Here is an 18,415-nt window from a genome sequence, read left to right as displayed (position 1 = left end):
GCGGCAGTGACAATCATGACCCACCACTCACCACCTCACTGGAGGATTCCCGAGGCACCTGCCCCATCCTGTGCTGAACACCCTAGATTTGAGGAAGGAAACTCTGTTTTAGAACCAGAACCCATCCAGCCGTCTTTTCTGTTACTCCTTGACCACCAGGTAAAGAGGTAAAGATAATCAAGTGCAGTGACTGCCAGCTAGGTCATGAGCCACTGCAGATGGCCTGGGGACTGAGGTGGACCTGGCCTCAAGATTCCCCCTTCCTGGCTGGGCACTGACTGCTTCCTTGGGTTCAGTGGGCTCTGCAGACATGAGCAAGGTTCCAAGCTTCTCAGCCTCTTCTAGGGGGATCTTCTATTTTAAGGGCCCGGGGTTTACCTGCTGCAGAGATAGGGATCTCACCACCATTTGGGACCCCACTTTCAGGAAGGGGGCACAAGGCAGTGGGCACAGTGCCCTGAAGTAGAGTCAGGAGGCCGAAACAGCTCTTGGCCTCCACCACCCGCCTTCCTCCCACCTCCAGGGCTCAGCCTCCTTTTTCCACTACTTCCTGCCTTGTAATGACAGAGACGAGAAAGGGCTTGAAAGGCTTTGCCCCCGAAACCACCAGCACAAGTCCTGGGCGCTTCAACCTCGACCCCCTTCCCTGTGGGTACAGGGGCAGCCGCATTAATGAGTATTAAATGTGCTCCTCAAGTGTTCCTTTGCTCCCTTGCCCCATGTGCCTGGCCTCAGCCTGTAAAGCTCCAAGACCCAGCAGCAGCAGGATGGAGGCAATGACACCAAACATATACGAAACATTTTTATTTCAAAAAGCTAATGTATTGAAGGTATCCTAAAACCTTAACAGGATCCCAGACACAGAAGCCTAACGAACAGACAAATAAATATGCAAACCTGCCCCACGCTTGGGGGGCTGGCACTGGATGTCGGACCCTGGAGGGAGGGTGTGCTTGTCCAGAAGAGTCTCTGAAGTCGTATAAATATAGAATACTTTATAACAGTAGGTCAGCATTAAATACTAGTCACCGAACTCTCATAACTTAACTTGCCTCACAGACTCAAAGTCATGTACATCTAACACGTAGAGACAGTCCCTCCCAGGCCTGCCCCGCCTTTCAGTGTGCAGTGATGCAGCGGAGCACAGAGGGCAGGCAGGGAGGGTTCACTTAAGGGTCGACCCTACTCTTGGACCCCCAGCGGGAGCCTGCTGTTGCTGAGGCTGGTGCCTCCCCTTCCCAAGGCAGGATCTGGGGTGGGGACCTGGGGAGTTTCTAGGAAGTGAACATCACTGCCCCCCCCACCCCCAAACCATCATCTGAGTCACCACCGGCGAGTGGGATGGCTGGTCACAGTGAAGTACCAAAAACACAGCAAAGACCAGACAAAGGCCCAGGCTCTGGCCCTCGGCGCTGACCAGAACGCCGTGTCGGGTGACAAACGCTGATTTAGGAGGAAATCATGAGTGTCTGCAGCCCCAGCAAAAGGCCTCCCCATAAGCCACTGCCTGTGGAGATTCCTGGCCTTGACACAGAGGAACAGCCCCGCCTGCCTGGGGTGGTAGGGGGAGTTCCAGTGATCGTGGCACATGCTGCCTTCCACCCCCATCCTGCCTTCGTGGGCTGCCCAGGCCCTCCACAGAGGCAGCCCTGGAAAGGGCGCCTGGAGTCTTTCCCATGAAACTGAGTCCCTGCTCCATCCCCATGACCTGTCACGTGTCACATCTCTCTGCATGACGTCACACCCCCTGGGAGGGCACAGACTGGCACTGAACTGGTGACTGGGACAGAATCAGGGCTCCATGGCTCCCAAGCACCCCAGCTTTGCTGTCCCCCTGCCATGCACAGGAGACGAGCAGTCACACTGGGCAGCCTTGCCTGCCTGGGAACCCACGTTGGCCACTCCACGGAGCCAGACCACCTCTGGGTGGGCTTAGCCCACTAGGCAGGCACCTGGGCTGGAAGAAAGGTCACAATAATCCCTGGGGAGTGAAGTGAGGGCAGTGGAGGGGGAGCGTCTAGGGCTGCAACCACCCTAGGGGGAGGGGGCAGGCCAGCCCCAATTCACAAGGGAGGACACTCAGACCAGGAGGGGTGATCTGGGAGGGGGTGGGGTCCCCAAGGGAACAGAGGGCAAGCACTTATCTTGGCCAAGGCCTAAGGCAGGACACGCCAACTACCCACCCCGTACCTTCCCACTGTGCCAGCTACACTGGGTGGGGTGAGGCCTGGGAGTGGTCCCTGAGGCAGGGCCCAAGGGAATCTGAAGGGCTGGCTCTGGGCTGTGGCTGCTCCAGCAGGGTTTCCAGAGCAAGACGATCGACCTGACAGCGATGGCTCCCCCAGGGTCCTCACAGTGGGAAGGCAGGCCCCCCCACAGCTTCTGCCCAATAAAAGGATTGTTAACAGCCACTTGGGAAGTAACGATGAGAAAACGTTTTCCTTGGTGAGAGCATGGATGAATATCCACCCAACGAAGAAAACAAACACCCTCCCCTTTCGAAGGGAAGGACAAATTCAAGCAAAGGCTACTTTGGGGACCTGGAGGGGCCAAGACCAGCATCCACTGGAACACTCACACTCCTCAGAACCAGGGACACCAGCTCCGGGGTTCACAGGAGCTCCTCCAGGGACCCACCTAGAGAAGCCCTGGCTTCTGCAGGGCACAAAGCACATGCCAGCCCCCCAACCCCCTGCAGAGAACTTCAGCAGTGGCCCTGGAAGAGTAAAGATCAAACCCAGACCTTGCTTCTAGCTGCCCTCTCTTCCTTTAAGGAAAGGCCAACTGCATTTGAAACCTTGTGATCAACCACAGAGTCTGCCCCACCCCAGGTTCCTTGAGAAACAACCCTCTCCTCTGCTCAGGCTGCCTGGGCAAGGGCATCCACAGCTGTTTGCCTGGCGGGGCTTCAGTGACAAAGTCCCAGGGCCTCCCGGAGAGAAGCTACGACCTTGCACTTGCAGCCTTTAGTCCTCTCCCACACTAGCCTGGGACGAGGGTCCTGGAGGCCCCCAAGTCATGTGGGGCCACACTGGCAGGTGGGCTGGACAGGAACCCCAGCACCTGCCCCGGCCCAGGTCCACTGGAGACAGACAACCCCCAGCAGGTCCTGCTGGGCCCCCTTCAAGGCCATGCTCCTGTCCACTCCCCGCCCTGTGTCGCCAGGTCTGAGCTTACTTCCAGGAGGCCCACCCATAGCAGATGTCTTGGTGTGAGGCCCCAGCAGGGTTGAGGAGCTGGGGCAGGCAGACCCCTCCACTGTGGAGCTGGCCTGCTGGCTGTCCAGCCCTGACCATGGAGTGTGGAACCTCTCTGGGGCCATCGTCGGCCTGATTCTCCATGTTCTGGATAGCAGGATCTGCGAAGAGGCTGTTCTCACACTCCCCTCTGCTTGCACCCACAAGTGCTGGGGTTCTGCTCTCCCAGGACAGGGGCAGGCAGGCGGGCAAGTAGGCACAGGTGGTGACTGCAGGAGGGGTGTGCCTGCATCTGTGAGGTGGGGGCCTGGGGCGGGGGGTATTCACTGGAGCCTGAGACGTGCTGACAGGGAGGCAGCTCTTCCTGGACCAAGGAGCTGGGGCACGCACACCAGCCTTGGTCCCAGCAGGCCTGCTGACAGGGAGGCAGCTCTTTCTGGACCAAGAAGCAGGAGCGTGCACATTGGCCTGGCCCCAGGAGGCCCTGAACGCACAGCAGCTCCCAGGTATCGTATCCTGAGCCTTGCTTGCTCGGCTGCCCCCGAGCCCACACTCCGCCCGGTGGGCCCCACCTGGCCTGTGCACAAGGAAGGGGGTGCTGCCCCCTGAGGTGCCAGGTTACCTGCACTGAGGCCCTCTCCGGGCCGGGCCAGGGCTAGTGCAGCTCGGCGGGGTTCTGTGGCGGCTGGGGCTGGCCCACATCCATGTCACTGCTGCCACCGTCTAGCTCAAAGCCGCGCCCGCCCAGGGGTGTCTGGGGCATGAACTGGCGGAAGATGCTGACGCTGCCGTGCCAGAAGGTGGGCTCTGGGAGCCGGCCCACCACGCTCCACGCCCGAGTCTCTGGGTCGTAGGCCTCCACCACGTCAGAGAGTTCGAAGGTGTTATCGTAGCCCCCAGAGACGTAGAGCTTACCTCCGAGGACGGCCAGGCTGCCCCCAACGTGCACCTGTGGGCCAAGGTGGGCAGTGAGGGGAGGCTGGCAGCCAGGGCATGGGAGAGCCCCCACAGCTCCCCCTCTGCGGGGAAGGTGCCCGGGGCCCCTGGCAGGGGTGGCCTTGGCACTTCCTATACCCCAGCTGGGAAACAGGGGCTCCGTGCCCAGGGGTCACATGCCATGGCTGGTCCCAATGGTGGTCAAGGGCCTCCAAGCAGCATCACCCCCGTAAGAGAGGCACAGTCGTTCTCCCCATCTTACAGATGGGAAGACTGAGCCACACTTGGCTGACAGTGGCAGAGCTGGGACTTGATCCAGAGTCTGGGCTCTGAACCACAAGACTGGACTATCCCACCTTTCCCAAAATCGCTATAATGAGTACGTGTAGCTCATTATGGGCTTCCCAGGTGGTGCAGTGGTAAAGAACCCACCTGGTAGTGCAGGAGATACAAGAGACATGAGTTCAATCCCTGGGTCAGGAAGATCCCCTGGAGAAGGAAATGGCAACCCACTCCAGTATTCTTGCCTGAAGAATCCCATGGACAGAGGAGCCTGGCAGCCTACAGTCCACAGGGTTGTAAAGAGTTGGACACAATTGAGCACGCATGTGTGGTAGCTCATTATGGGGACAACCAAAGTTAGAATTGGCAACAGTAAAGATGTTAAATAAACTCTGACATTGTAAATTATGACACTGGTCATGCAGCGTTATCAAGAGAGAAGGTTTGGAAAATTCTTTTTTTGTTGTGGGAAGGTTGTGCCACACAGCATTTAGGATCTTAGTTTCCCGACCAGGAACTGAACCCATGCCCCTCGCAGTGGAAGCACAGAGTTTTAACCACTGGACCACCAGGGAAGTCCCAGGTTGAGCAGTATTAAGAAAGACAGAAAACAGAGATAGAGGTGGGTATAGATGTGTGTCTGGGAATAAGGAAAGTGCCCATGTGGCCAAATGCTACCAAATCTTCCTGGTTCCATCTTACTGTGAAACTCAACAAGCAAAGAAAGTCACACCCCATTAGGGAGCAGAAGTGTGGGTACACAGCAGGTGCTCAATAAATGTACTCCCAAGGTCAATCCCCAGAGACCTCCTTGTCTGACCTCATGCCTGTTGCCCCCGTGTTCACTCTGCTCCAGCCATGCCAGGCTGAGGGCTTGTTCCGTGAACATATCAGGCATGGCCCGCCCCAGGCCCTTTGCACTTGCAGTCCCTCTGTGGAACACTCAATCCAAGCCTGTTCTCTGGCTCACAGCAGGCACTCAGTGAACTCTGGTCTGAACGGGTGAACTAAGCTGTGTGACTCTGGGATCTTATTTAAGGTCTCTGTTTCGGTGACCCCCAAACACAAGTTGAAGACAGCAGGAGCCCGCTGTGCAGTGAGACAACACTGGGGAAGTGCCCAGTATAGACCCCTGCTGGCTGGACTGAACCCCAAAACACCTATGCTGACACTGGTTGGGAACGAGGACCAGCCCGAGCTCCCAGTGCTGGTGAGTCTGCAAACTCACCTGATTCATTGACGGGATCTTATCCCATTCGTTCTTGGTGGGGTTATACACATCCACTTCGGCGGAGTCGTCCCTGGGGAGGGGGCGAGGAGGAAGAGCAGGTCAGAGTGAGTAGGAAGCCCCTAGGTGTGAGAGCTAGAGAGAGGGTCCTCGAGGCCCACCTCCTTTGGGGACTTCTGTGATGCTGTTTGGCTGCCCACTGGCCAGTGGGACCCCACTCCTGGCTCAGGGGGCGGACTTCAGGTCCCCACACCTCGGCTCTGAGGCTGGAACCCACCCTTGTTCCACACACCCAACAATCACACTTAAACCCTTTCCTGCAGCCCAGCACCAATGCAGCCGACCCTGACCCCCCTACTATGGTCACATGGTAGCCTCAGCTCCGAAACTGACCATGGCCCTTCTGTCCAATCTCCACTTATTCTTCTGATTTGGACTTCTGCCTCCTCTTCAGGACAGCCTTCCAGGGCTGACCAGTCTAGGCCAGGGCTCCTGCCCCACTGCCCACCCCCCTGTGCCCTGGACTGTTCCTCAGCCACTGCCCTCCCACCGCCGCCAGCCCCCATCACACCCTGTTCACTGCTACGTCCTAGGTGCCCAGCAGGGTGACCAGAATCGCAGGACCAAAGACACCAGCACTGCCCCCCACTTTGGGCTTAGGTTTCTTCAATCCTGTTTGACTCACTCATGATGACTTCACTCAAATGTGAAGGCACAGCCTCAGAAAACACTATCTCCCAAATAGTAGCGTTGATGATGATGGTCACAGGTCAGGGGTTAGCAGAAGGGCCTGAGTAAACACTTCAGGCCTTGTGGAGCAGACAGCCTCTGCGGCAGGTCCCCAGCACTGCCACTGAGAACAAATGCAGCCACAGACGTATAAGCAAAGGGGCTGGTTGCCTTCCCATAAAACCTTATTTATGGACGCAGCTTTGAATTTCACATAACTTTCACACATCAGGAAGTATGACTCTCGCTTTGATTTTTTTTGTTTTTTCCTCCAACCACTTCAGAATGTAAAAACCATTCTTAGGTTGTGGCCCATGAGATGATGATAATTGATATGGGAACCCGCTGGGCTGCCCTCCCCAGCTGCAGGAACACAGAAGCTGCAGTCAGAAGGCGCCAGGCTGAACAAGGCTCTTGCCTCCTGCCTCTGTGCGGTTGGGACACCCCAGCCCAGGAGCCATGTGAAACTGGGACCAAAGTGGAGCATGGCTAAGGGGAGGGGGCTGCCAGTCGCTGCTCACAGCCAACGGCAGCTGCAACAGACAGTGTGGGACACCTCCTTGTCACAGCCTCTTCTAGACAGGAGCTATCCCCACAGGGGGCCTTGTGAGCAGGGGTGATGTGGCCGAGCTGCCCAACAAAGTGGACAGGGTGCACAAACGCTCAAGTGCACAAGACCTAGCCCCCCGGGCTCACCCACATGCTCAGGTGAGGCCAGGTCCCCACTCTTCACTTATGGGACAAACAGGCTGCCTTTTCAGACCACTCACACTCTTGCCAAGTTTGGTGGGAACTCTGGTGGGGGGGGTGGGTGTGATAAGCAGAGTCAAGCCCACCTACCTGGCCCTCCATGGGCTAGGTGACCATGTATGAAGGCTAACAGTGGGTCTGGGGTGGGGGCATCCTAAGGTTCGCATGTGGGGCGGTTTAGCAGCTGACCAGTGACCCCGACCAGGAGGACCAAGGTGCTGGGGACTTAGGCCCACACGCTGGTCCTTGGGCACATCTTGTTCTAGGACCGTGGGGTGGGGGTAGGAGGGTGTTCTCAAAGGCACGCAGCCTGGAACTGCCATGAGGGGCTGAGGCCAAGTTCCTGGCACTCTGAGGAAGGTTCTGGCACACTCGTAAGGTATATTTATAGCCATCCCCACCCCCACTTTGAAGAGGTTTTCACGACTCGGGGAGGAGAGCTGGACGAAGGGTCAGATGATGTGATGTTTTATAACAGGGCTGGGAGCTGGCTGGGTCTCTGGGACTTCCTCGGAGCCGACCTGACCTTTCTGGGAATCAAGGAGGCCTGGCCACCATGAGACAAGCAACACCACTGGGTTCCAGCTGTGTTCTCCCAGGAAGACTGGGAACAAGCCTCAGGTCTGGGGGAGGGCAGGCTCAGTCGGTCAGAGGGGCGTGGCCCAAGAAGCACATAGTCCCTGTCCTCGGAGGCTCCCGATTCAAAGTCCCAGATGGAATGGGGAGGGAGGGATGGTCATTCACACCTTCCCCTTCCCTCTGGGTCTGAAGCTACAGGCAGGCTCTAGGCCAGGGAAGGGAGAGGCAGATACACAGGCCTACGAGCACATAGGGCTCCCTGATGGCTCAGATGGCAAAGAACCTGCCTCCCAATGCAGGAGAACCAGGTTCGATCCCTGGGTTGGGAAGATCCCCTAGAGGAGGGCATGGCTAACCTATTCCAGTATTCTCGCTTCAAGAATCTCATGGACAGAGGTGCCTGGTGGGCTATAGTCCATAAGGTCACAAAGAGTCAGATACAACCGAGGGACTAACACACACAAGCACGTACGTGTGTGCATATGTGACACACATGCAAAAGCTGTGAGCTGCAGGTATGAAGCTCCCAGCTCCTTGAATGTCCACTGGCCGATCAGGAGGGGGCATCTGGCTGTGACAAATCATCAAGACCCACGATGCATGCTGACCCACCGGGTGCCCAGCTCCGCAGCTCCGCAGCTGGGCCCAGGGAGGCTGGGTTGTGGTGACAGCACATGGGACCTGGGTTGGAAGTTCTTGGTTCTAACCCTGTGCCACCATTTAGAGTCTAAGGGGGCCTTTCCTGGTGCTCCAGTGGCTAAGATGCCATACTCCTAATGCAGGGGGCCCAGGTTCGGTCCCTGGTCAGGGAACTAGATCCCACATGCCTGATTACTGCAACTAAAGATCTTGAGTGCAGCAAGTAAGACCTGATGCAAGCGCATACATATACATAAAAGCCTGCAGGTGTGAGCAAGTCCCTTACCCCTCTGTCCCTGCCACCTGTGAAAGGGGGACAACAGCGGTGTCATCTTATTAGACAGCCATGGGGGACTAGCCTTGAAAATGCCCTTAAAGCAGGTAACCCAGAGCTCGACCCAACTGGGGATTCCAACAGGCTAACTATGGTCATCGTTCCTGCAGGCAGTTCCAGGTCGGCTTGGTACCAGGCCCCTCCCTGGTCCAGGGTGGCGGCAGGATCCTGGGAGAACAGCATTCTTTTAGCAAGACTCATGAGCCCCCTGGGCCAGGCCGGGCAGGAAGGGAAGAGACAGAATCTGCAGAGACGCACTGAACCCAGAAGTTCTGCTTTCTGCAGAGGGGGCGAGGTCAATCCATCCACCTGGTCCCTCACACCTGGCACCAGTCGGCTGATGAGCAAACCGTCTGTCAAGGCCATGCTCCCCCTCCCAAAGACTCAAGTGTCCAGAAAGCTCTCCTCTTATTAAGATTCAAAGTCCCTCTAAGGTAGGATAGGTGGCTCCTTTTGGTAAAGGCCACATGAGACCAACTAGGGTTTTTAGAGGGACCCAGCTTCCCAGGTGGAGAAGACAATAGCAACCCACTCCAGTACTCTTGCCTGGAAAATCCCATGGACGGAGGAGCCTGGTAGGCTGCAGTCCATGGGGTTGCTAGGAGTTGGACACGACTGAGCGACTTCACTATCACTTTTCACTTTCATGCACTGGAGAAGGAAATGGCAACCCACTCCAGTGTTCTTGCCTGGAGAATCCCAGGTATGGGGGAGCCTGGTGGGCTGCCATCTATGGGGTCGCACAGAGTCGGACATGACTGAAGCAGCAGCAGCAGCAGCTTCCCAGGTGCCGCTAATGGTAAAGAACCCGCCTGCCAATGCAGGAGACAAGTGTCTGATCCCTGGGTCAGGAAGATCCCCTGGAGGATGAAATGGCAACCTATTCGAGTATTTTTGCCTGGAGAATCCCACAGACAGAGAAGCCTGATGGGCTATAGCCCACAGGGTCGCAAAAAGTCAGACACAACTGAAGCAACTTAGCGTGATACACAGGCAAAGTCTAGCCAAAGAGACATAGTTGATTTAGCATCTTCGACTCTCAAAAAGTTCTCTGCAAAGACCTAGCTCCATCCATCACACTTGGGTCCCAAGAGGCCACAGAAACCACTCTAAGGAATGAGGGGCAGAACCACAGCTCCAGGTCAGAAAGATCCAGCCTCAGAGCCCAGTGTGGCCTCAGTTTCCTCATCTGTGAAATGGGAGAACAATGAAGCTGTGCTTAGCTAGTAAAAAAGAGCACCCAGTGGCCTTGGCCCCTGGGGACTCACCTGATGAAGTACATGAGTCCGTTCAGAGTCACTGTCTTGGGGGCAAAGGACCAGGGTGGGAGCTGGCCGCAGTCCACCAGGGACCACAGGTCTGTGTCTGGGTGGTAGCACTGCATGACCATGGTCTCCTTGCCGGCCAGGGAGCCGATGGCATAGAGCCGGCCCCGACAGGCAGTGGTGGAACAGTTGTCCATGGGGTAGGTCATGGGCTGCAGGGCCTCCCAGGAGTCGGTGGTGTGGTCGTAGCGCTCCGTGCTGTCTGCAGCCACCACGTACAGCAGCCCATCCAGCACGGAGGAGCTGTGGTACTCCCGGGCCTTCAGCATGGGCGCCACCTCCGTCCACTCATTCACACTTGAGTTGTACCTCCACACGCAGTCGTAGAGCCGGGAGCCATCAGATCCGCCTGCCAGGGAGGACAATGGGCAGATAGATGATTAGCCCACACCGACTCAGGGTGAGTCACCCACCCGTGACTCCCTGAACTTCCTAGAGAGTAAGGATGAAACATACATCCTCTCTTACCAAGGCCCGAGCCAGGGGCTCAAGCCTGGTATAGGCTGACCATTGCCCAGGAGGATGGTCCAGCTTCATGCCATAAAAACACCACTGCACCTCTGTGGGCCAACTGGAGGCCCAGAGGCCACAATTCTGAGTACACAGTAACCTCAGTTTGGATCCCTGCACTCAGACACCTCAACTGGATGGGAGCACCAGGTCTTGGAGTCCATCTTCCCAGGGAGCCACAAGTCATGAGGGTGGGAGGGACTTCCCTGGTGGTCCAGTGGCTAAAACTCTGAGCTCACAACGCAGGGGGCACAGGTTCAATCCCTTGTTGGGGAACTAAGATCCTGCATGCTGTGCTTGGCCAAAAAAAAAGAAAAAAACAGCATATGTGGGTGGGGTGTCTGGGGACTTCTTCATTAAATTCTAGGCATCCCCTAACCAAGGCTGGGCCAGGCTAAGTCAAGAGGAAACCTAAGCGCTCAGCCAGCAAGAAACTTAAGACAGAAGGTGATGCTATGAGTGAACTTCTGGGGTTTATTTCTTGATTTATATGCAAGCTACTGACTTGTTTTGTTTGGAAAAAGTCATCAAGCTGTGGAAGTATGATGTCTACTTTTCCATCTATATGTCCAAAAAAAGGGCTAAAAAGCAAACAAACAAAGCCCAGTGGTACTGGCTATTGCCATAAATTAAACCAGGCTCACCTAGGACATTAGGATTCTCACAGGGTGAAGGGACCCCAAGAACCCTGGGGGTTGGATTCCCCTCCTTGTCCCAAGCCTGGGGCCACAGGGCAGAGCAGAGCCACTGTGACATTCTACCCGGCTCACAGCCCGGAGCTTTTAGAGGGAGAAGACAGCCTCCTTGTAAAGTCCTCCCGGCCTCCCTTCTTCCTTCTAAAGGAGAACTGTGTCAAAGGCAGCTGAAGCCGCCTCCTCGCCCCTGTGAGATTCCCTAGAGGCAGCTGTCGGGAATGACCCAGCCACCTGTCCAAACCCAAAGGATTAGCTGAGACATTTATGGAAGGGTGTGCAAAGTTGGGGCGAGTCTGACCAGTTGTGGGAGTTCACTGACCAGACTTCAGTGGTCGGGGGTGGGGTGGGGTGGGGTGGGGTTGAAGGGGGTTGGTTCCCCAACAACACAAGGCCAACCTCAGACTGAGAACTGACCCATTCTGGCAGATTCCTGGGGAGGCAGGACCTGGAATGGCAGCCACCCTCAGGCAGGACCTGGAGAGGCAACCACACAGCCGAGCCTGTCCTCAGGCTGGGTTGAGCCCAACTTCTCAGCTCAGAGCCCCCAGGACACTGGAGGGAAGGGCGGGTACCTCAGAGCTGGCTTTCTCCCGAACTAACGTGCCAGGCTGGACACAGCGCTGCTCTGGCCCAGCTGAGGCCTCCCTGCCCAATCCAGCTCCCTGTAGGCCCTGAGCATATGCTTGGCCGGGTTCTTTCCTTATATAGCCCTCGCACAGACCGCCCCTCCTCAACCCACGCATGGAGAGAGCCTCATGTTTGAACTGGGATTCATCTTTAATAAAAAATGTGGGAGATGCCCAGGACTGGGGCGGGCTGGGACCCGCCCAGCATGACTCGGCAGTGTTTTGGGGTTTGGGCCAAGTAATTGGAAGAAAACCTCTTAGCATGTGACTCTGTTTACAGTTGCTGGGCCGGGAGCAGCCTAAACACCACGTGACCCACAGCGCAGGGCCTAGGTACAAGCCCCATGGAACGCTGTCACTGGTGACCAAGTGAGTGAGTCAGGGGACTGTGCTGCTCAGCTGGGAGGGAGAAATCCCCTCTACCGGGGTAGAAAGGATGTACCACAGGATGTCAGTCCCTGGCCTGTCCCCAGATTCCTTAGGGAGAAAAAGGAAGCACTCATAGTGCAGGGTTGGAGAAGGAAATGGCAACCCACTCCAGTGTTCTTGCCTGGAGAATCCAAGGGACTGCGGAGCCTGGTGGGCTGCCATCTATGGGGTCGCACAGAGTCGGACACTGAAGCACCTTAGTAGCAGCATGCAGGGAGGCTGCCCCAGTGTCTTGCCACTAAATGGGGATACCACGTGGGCAAGGAGGGGGCTGCCCAGACGGGCCCTGCAAGAGCCACAGACGGTACTTGTCCCACTAACACAAAGGGGTTCTTCCTTAAGTATCCAACCCTAGAAACTTCTGTGCCTGCAAGTCGGGGGGAGGGGGAGTGTTCACCTGCACCCAGGTGCCGCCTGTGGTTCCAGGCACTTTGGGTTCTCTTGCAGGTGAAAGTGCCTGCTTCCCCGTTCGGGTCTGAGCAGGTCAGGGTCCTCCTGATCAGCCCTCATGCCCACTCACCCGTCACGTAGATGTCGTTGCCCAGCGCCACGATGCTGTAGCCTCCGCCCAGGTGGTCGGGGAACTCGGCCAGGTAGCGCCACTGCCCCGTCTGCGGGTTGTAGCAGTCGACGGTGACCAGTTCGTCGCAGTCCTGGTCGCATCCGCCCACGAGCACGAGGATCTCGGCGAGGCCGGTGGAGGGGCGCGGCCGCATCCGAGGGCAGGGCCCGCGGTCGTGGCGGTCGTAGCGCGCCGCCTGGAAGTCGCGCGCCTCGCGCAGCAGGCGCAGGCAGGGCGGGCAGCGGGCCACCAGCGGCTCGGCCTCGACGTGCGCCAGCAAGTAGAAGCGGCGCACGAAGGGCAGGCGCACGGCCTCCAGCAGCTGCGGCCAGTGCGCCGCGCGGCGCGGCGGGTCGGCGCGCACCCAGCGCAGTGCCAGCTGGTAGGCGGCCTCCTCCTTGGGCACGCAGAGCCCGTCGTCGCGCAGGTAGCGCAGCAGCCGCGCCAGGGGCAGACGCTCCAGCTGCTCGGCGCCCAGCTCGCCCACGTGGCGCAGGATGAAGCGCTGAGCCGCGCTCGCCAGCCCCGCGCAGCTGAAGGCCTCGGCGAAGTCCTGCATGTCCAGGCAGTTGGTCAGGTCGAGCTGCTGCTGCAGGAAGGCGCCGCACGCCTCCTTCACCGCCGGGAACTGCAGCAGGTCGGCGGCGCGCAGCAGCGGCTCGGCATTGTCGCCACTCACCGCCACGCGGCCCGTGTAGCTGAAGTCGAGCAGCAGCTGCAGCATGTCGGGCGGCACGCCGTGCAGGCGCACCCGCTCGGCGCGGCTCTCGCGCAACTGCCCAGCGAACATGGCGCGGAAGTAGGGGCTGGCGGCTGCCAGCACAGCCCGGTGCGCCGGGAAGTCGCGTCCGCCCGCCGCCTCCAGGGTCACGTCCAGGAACTTGCGCTCGGCGCGGAGCTGGCTCAGGCCACGCAGCAGGCTCAGCGCGTGCGCCGGGTCCGAGAAGGGCAGTACGGCCAGGGGCGCCGGCCGCTCCATGGCGCCTTGACTAGGGGCGCGGGGCCGCTGCTCGCGGTACTCGGGAAAGCCGCGGCCGGGGCCAGCGGAGAGACACCCTGCGCTGGGAGCCGCCGCAATAAATACGACCAGGCGCGGCGGCCTCCGGGGGGCCGGGCCGGGCGGGGGCGGGGCGTCACCAACACCGCCTACTTAACTCCTTTGGGTCCGCCGCCGCCTGGCTGAGCGCGCTGACTCGCTTCCTCTCGCGCGCTCCCGCCCCCGCGCTCCAGGCTGAGTCACCGCCGCCTGCGCCCGCTCCCTCTCTCCGCCCTTCCGGGGCTTCCTGCGGCCTCCCGCCGACGCCGGAGGCTGGGACACCGGGTGACAAGTGTCCTTTCGGAGGGGGCGGCCTTGCCGTGCACTGGAATCCGGGGTCTCCAGAGCCTGCCCATCACCCACTCGGCCCGGCTGCAGAACAAAACCCGGTGGGGGCGAACGAAGCCATCCCTTTCGCGCCAGACTTCCCAAACTGCTCCAGGGCGACTCGGTACAATGGCTTTGTTTTTTGGAATTCCACTAGTTCCAAGGGTTGCTTGTTAACCCTATCTCGGGACAGATTTCTAACGACGAAATATGTTTTGCAAGTCAAGACTAAAGCAAGAACAAGTATAAAGTCTTTAGGTGACGTTTTCTTGGCGCATCCGTGAGGGACACGGGGCCAGATGCCAGGAATCTGCTCCGCTGTGTTCCTGCAGGAGTTTCTAACTTGACTAACTCGGTCAGTAACTTTCGTCAGCACACAAGGCGCAGTTTTAGTTTCTGAGTCATAGAGACCCTTTCAGGCTCCGAGTTCCCTTCTGAAAGGGAGGGGCCTGCCCTGGCTGTGTTTGGTCACCCTGGCCTTCTAGCCCCTCCTAGCCCCTCCTCTCCTGGTAATGGAAGTAGGAAAGGCAGAAATCAGGGTAGGAAAGATCCTTGAGAATTCGTTAGAATATACTATTAAACTGAACAAAAAGCTGAAGCACCAGAATATAATTCCTGGGAAAAAACAACAGTTTTTCCTCTTCCATTTGAGGGGCGCCAGGTACCCAGAGGGAACCGGGCTCTCAGCTCAAGATCAGATGGGACTGCTTTCAAAACCAGAGATGTGCTTCTTCAATGTCACCATCACATGTGGGGTGACCACGAAGAAAGAAATCTTCCTTACTTTGGTTCCGGTAGATACAATACCAGGACTTTGCTTTCAAAGAAACCAGACTAAAAAATTCCCTCACTTGGAAGCCATTTTTTTCTTCAGTTCAATGGATGCATTTGCTCATTTTTAGAAAAGACCCTTATTGGGCTTTTTGTGTTGCAGATGAAACCTGGGTTTCTGTTACTGGGTAGCCCCCACCCCACCCTGTAAGCTTGGCAAACACACCCGATGGAAGCCTCACTCCGCCCACGTGTGTCCTGGGGCAGGCGGGCCACACCAGGAGCTACTGTCATTTCTTGATTCCAGCTCATTCGACTCAGCCTTTGGAGAAGACATCTTGATTTTATTCCATCTCGGAGAAGTGAACTGTAGGCCTTCTTTTCTCTTCCTGAATCTCTCACCATCTTGCCGTGAGAAGGTATCTGATCTGAATGTCAGCATGGGAAGCACAGCCCTAAGTCAGAAAACATTCAGGTACCCAGGCCGGCTGCCTGTTGCCCATAGATGGACTGTTCACACAGCTATTAACGGCAGCATTCCTGGGTGCAGGAGCCGGGCCAATAAGCTTACTTGCTCAGGCTTTGTGACAAGAAAGTCTGAGTAGCCAGGAAGTGGGATGTTTGCAGGGAAAAGTACTACAGTCCCTCTAGGTCAAAACCCATCCACCTGGTATAAATCAAATCTTTACATCAATAATGCTTCTGTAGTTAAAAACTGAGTCTACTTTTTGTGTCCCCAACAACAGGGATTAACTGTTTCAGGTTTACTTTGAAGAACAGATGTTGCTATCTATTAAAATGGAACGATGTTCACGTTATAATGTCAAGCAAACAATCTGATTACCTGTGTGACCCCCATTTGTTATATGTGTTTATATGCCTACCAAGAAACTGAAGGTAACATTTTTCTCTAGGTGGCTGGGTTTATTTTGTTGTTTTTTGCTTGCCTGCATTTTCTGTTGTCCTATATTAAACATATATAACCTGGGTATTCAAGGAATATTTAAAGTTCAAAATAAAAAGTTCAGTTCTTGAGGAAAAAAAGTATATTATTAATATCCTAGACCTAACAGGAGAGCACTTGAAGATGTGTATAAATCTAAGGCAATGAAGGAATGCAGTTAGAAAAGAAAGGAACAGATTTAGACTTATCAGCTGTGTTTGGAATTTTGAATAACCTGCTAACCCAAGCATGCTACTTGGTTCCTTTCTTTTGCTCATTAATCTCTTGAGTTCAAAATGGGAATGTGAAAAATTCATTCACTGCAGTATGATAGTGTGATGCATACAGTCAGCAAACTGTATTAATATGGGGGTTTAAAATTCTCAAATATCATCCAACACCCTGCTGCTGCTGCTGCTGCTGTGTCTGACTCTGTGGACCCTATAGACAGCAGCCCACCAGGCTCCCCCGTCCCTGGGATCCTCCAGGCAAGAACACTGGAGTGGGTTGCCATTTCTTTCTCCAATGCATGAAAGTGAAAAGTGAAACTGAAGTGGCTCAGTCATGCCCGGCTCCTAGCGACCCATGGACTGCAGCCTACCAGGCTCCTGGGATTTTCCAGGCAAGAGTACTGGAGTGGGGTGCCATTTCCTTCTCCAGCACCCTAGTGTGGTACAAACACCACTTTCTGGTGAAGAAGGTGTTAACTGTAATCAACAAGCAATAGTTTGTGGGAAAATGTATTTAAAGACTAAACTTCAGTCATGAATGTTTTAAAAGTGTACCCCTTCTAAAATCATGAAACTGGTCTAAGTAACTTTATGATAATGTAATTCAATGTGATTTAACAAATAATGGTATGTATTTCATTAAATACCAAATTAAATAAAAACATTTCATTTAAAAAATGAAAACTACTTGGTATTTGAATTCTGATTTTAGGCAGACAGGACAATAGGTAACTGAGATCATTTTAAAAGCTGCTGTGACCTCCTTTTTATTTTCTTTGAGAACATACAAGAAGGCTCATAGCCTCACTGAGTTACACAAGCCTGTTTGCCATGACAAGGCTGTGATCCATGAAGGGGACAGGAGGAGTATTTATAAATACTGTAGCATTTATAAAGTAAAAAAGAGATTGTACCTTTTCCCAATTAGAGATTCTGATTTTTTTTCTGAGTCTGGGCTAAGATGTGGTTTGTAATGTACTTATTACATATAATTTTTTTCCTTTAAGGAACATTATTCTGTTAATTATTAAGTGTAGTATTATATGAAAATGACATGCCACAAGTAAAAACATTTAAATTGTTTGGGACATAGTGTTACCTATTAATCTTTATATTTTATCTGTATAAACCAAAACATGAGAAATCCATTTGATTTGTCTATGCACATCTAATTTTCATCATTATGTTGACAAGTTTAGAAATTATTGACAAATTACCAAGTTGACAAGACCAGTTTAGAAATTATTAATAATTTAAAATTATTCACACCAGGACTTCCTTGGTGGTTAGGGGCTGAACCTCGGTGCTCCTAATGCTGGAGGCCTGGGTTCCATCCCTCGTTGGGAAACTAGGGTCCACATGCTGCAACAGAAGATCCTTCATGCAGCAGCTAAGACCTGGTAGAAAAGCTATGATGAACCTAGACAGTGTATTAAAAAGCAGAGACATTACTTTGCCAACAAAGGTCCATCTAGTCAAAGTTATGGTTTTTCCTGTAGTCATGTATGGATGTGAGAGTTGAGTCATAAAGAAGGCTGAATGCCGAAGTCTTGATGCTTTTGAGCTGTGGTGTTGGAGAAGACTCCTGAGAGTCCCTTGAACAGCAAGATCAAACCAGTTAATCCTAAAGGAAGTCAATCCTGAATATTCACTAGAAGGACTGATGCTGAAGCTCTCCAATACTTTGGACACCTGATGGAAGAACCGACTCATTAGAAAAGGCCCTGATGCTGGGAAAGATTGACAGCAGAAGGGGACCACAGAGGATGAGATGGGTGGATGGCATCACTGACTCAATGGACAAGAGTTTGAGCAAGCTCCAGGAGATGGTGAAGGACAGGGAAGCCTGGTGTGCTACAGTCTATAGGGTCGCAAGGAGTGGGACACAACTGAGTGACTGAACAACAACAAAAGCCAAATAAAAATAAGTATTAAAAAATTATTCACACACATTCATACAGTAGGCAAGGTACTAAAAGTTCAAAACACAATTTTGAGGAATTTTCACTTATTTTCCTCTCCTGGAATTGGAAGTGAGAAAGGCAGAAAACTATGGGTAGGAAAATCCATTAAGAACCCATAAAAATATCCTATTAAACTGTGAAAGGATGAAGCACCAAAAAATAACTCCTGGAAAAATATATCTTTTGTGTATAACCACATTCAGGCTGAGTTAAAACAGCAGAAAAGCATTCCTGAGTTTCCCCCAAGTGAATGCAGTGTAGAGTGAGATTTAGGAAGGTGAAGCTATATTTGGTAACTCAATTAAAATAACTACATTCTCAAG

General features: G+C 54.5%; 1 protein-coding gene across 1 annotated transcript; it reads right to left on the bottom strand.

The window, feature by feature from the left end:
• Positions 1 to 3,105: 3,105 nt before the first annotated feature.
• On the bottom strand, positions 3,106 to 13,800 carry KLHL21 (kelch like family member 21). The gene is made up of 4 exons (XM_068986441.1): positions 12,780 to 13,800; positions 9,943 to 10,348; positions 5,644 to 5,716; positions 3,106 to 4,146 (listed from the first exon to the last, which is right to left on the bottom strand). The coding sequence occupies exons 1-4, from the start codon at positions 13,798 to 13,800 to the stop codon at positions 3,853 to 3,855; spliced, it is 1,794 nt and encodes a 597-aa protein (XP_068842542.1). The 3' UTR covers positions 3,106 to 3,852.
• Positions 13,801 to 18,415: the final 4,615 nt, after the last annotated feature.

Source organism: Capricornis sumatraensis, chromosome 14 (genome assembly GCF_032405125.1).
Source record: "Capricornis sumatraensis isolate serow.1 chromosome 14, serow.2, whole genome shotgun sequence".
Classification (NCBI taxonomy): Eukaryota; Metazoa; Chordata; class Mammalia; order Artiodactyla; family Bovidae; genus Capricornis; species Capricornis sumatraensis.
Note: the sequence above shows the minus strand (reverse complement) of the source record. Positions and strands in the feature narration are given on the sequence as shown.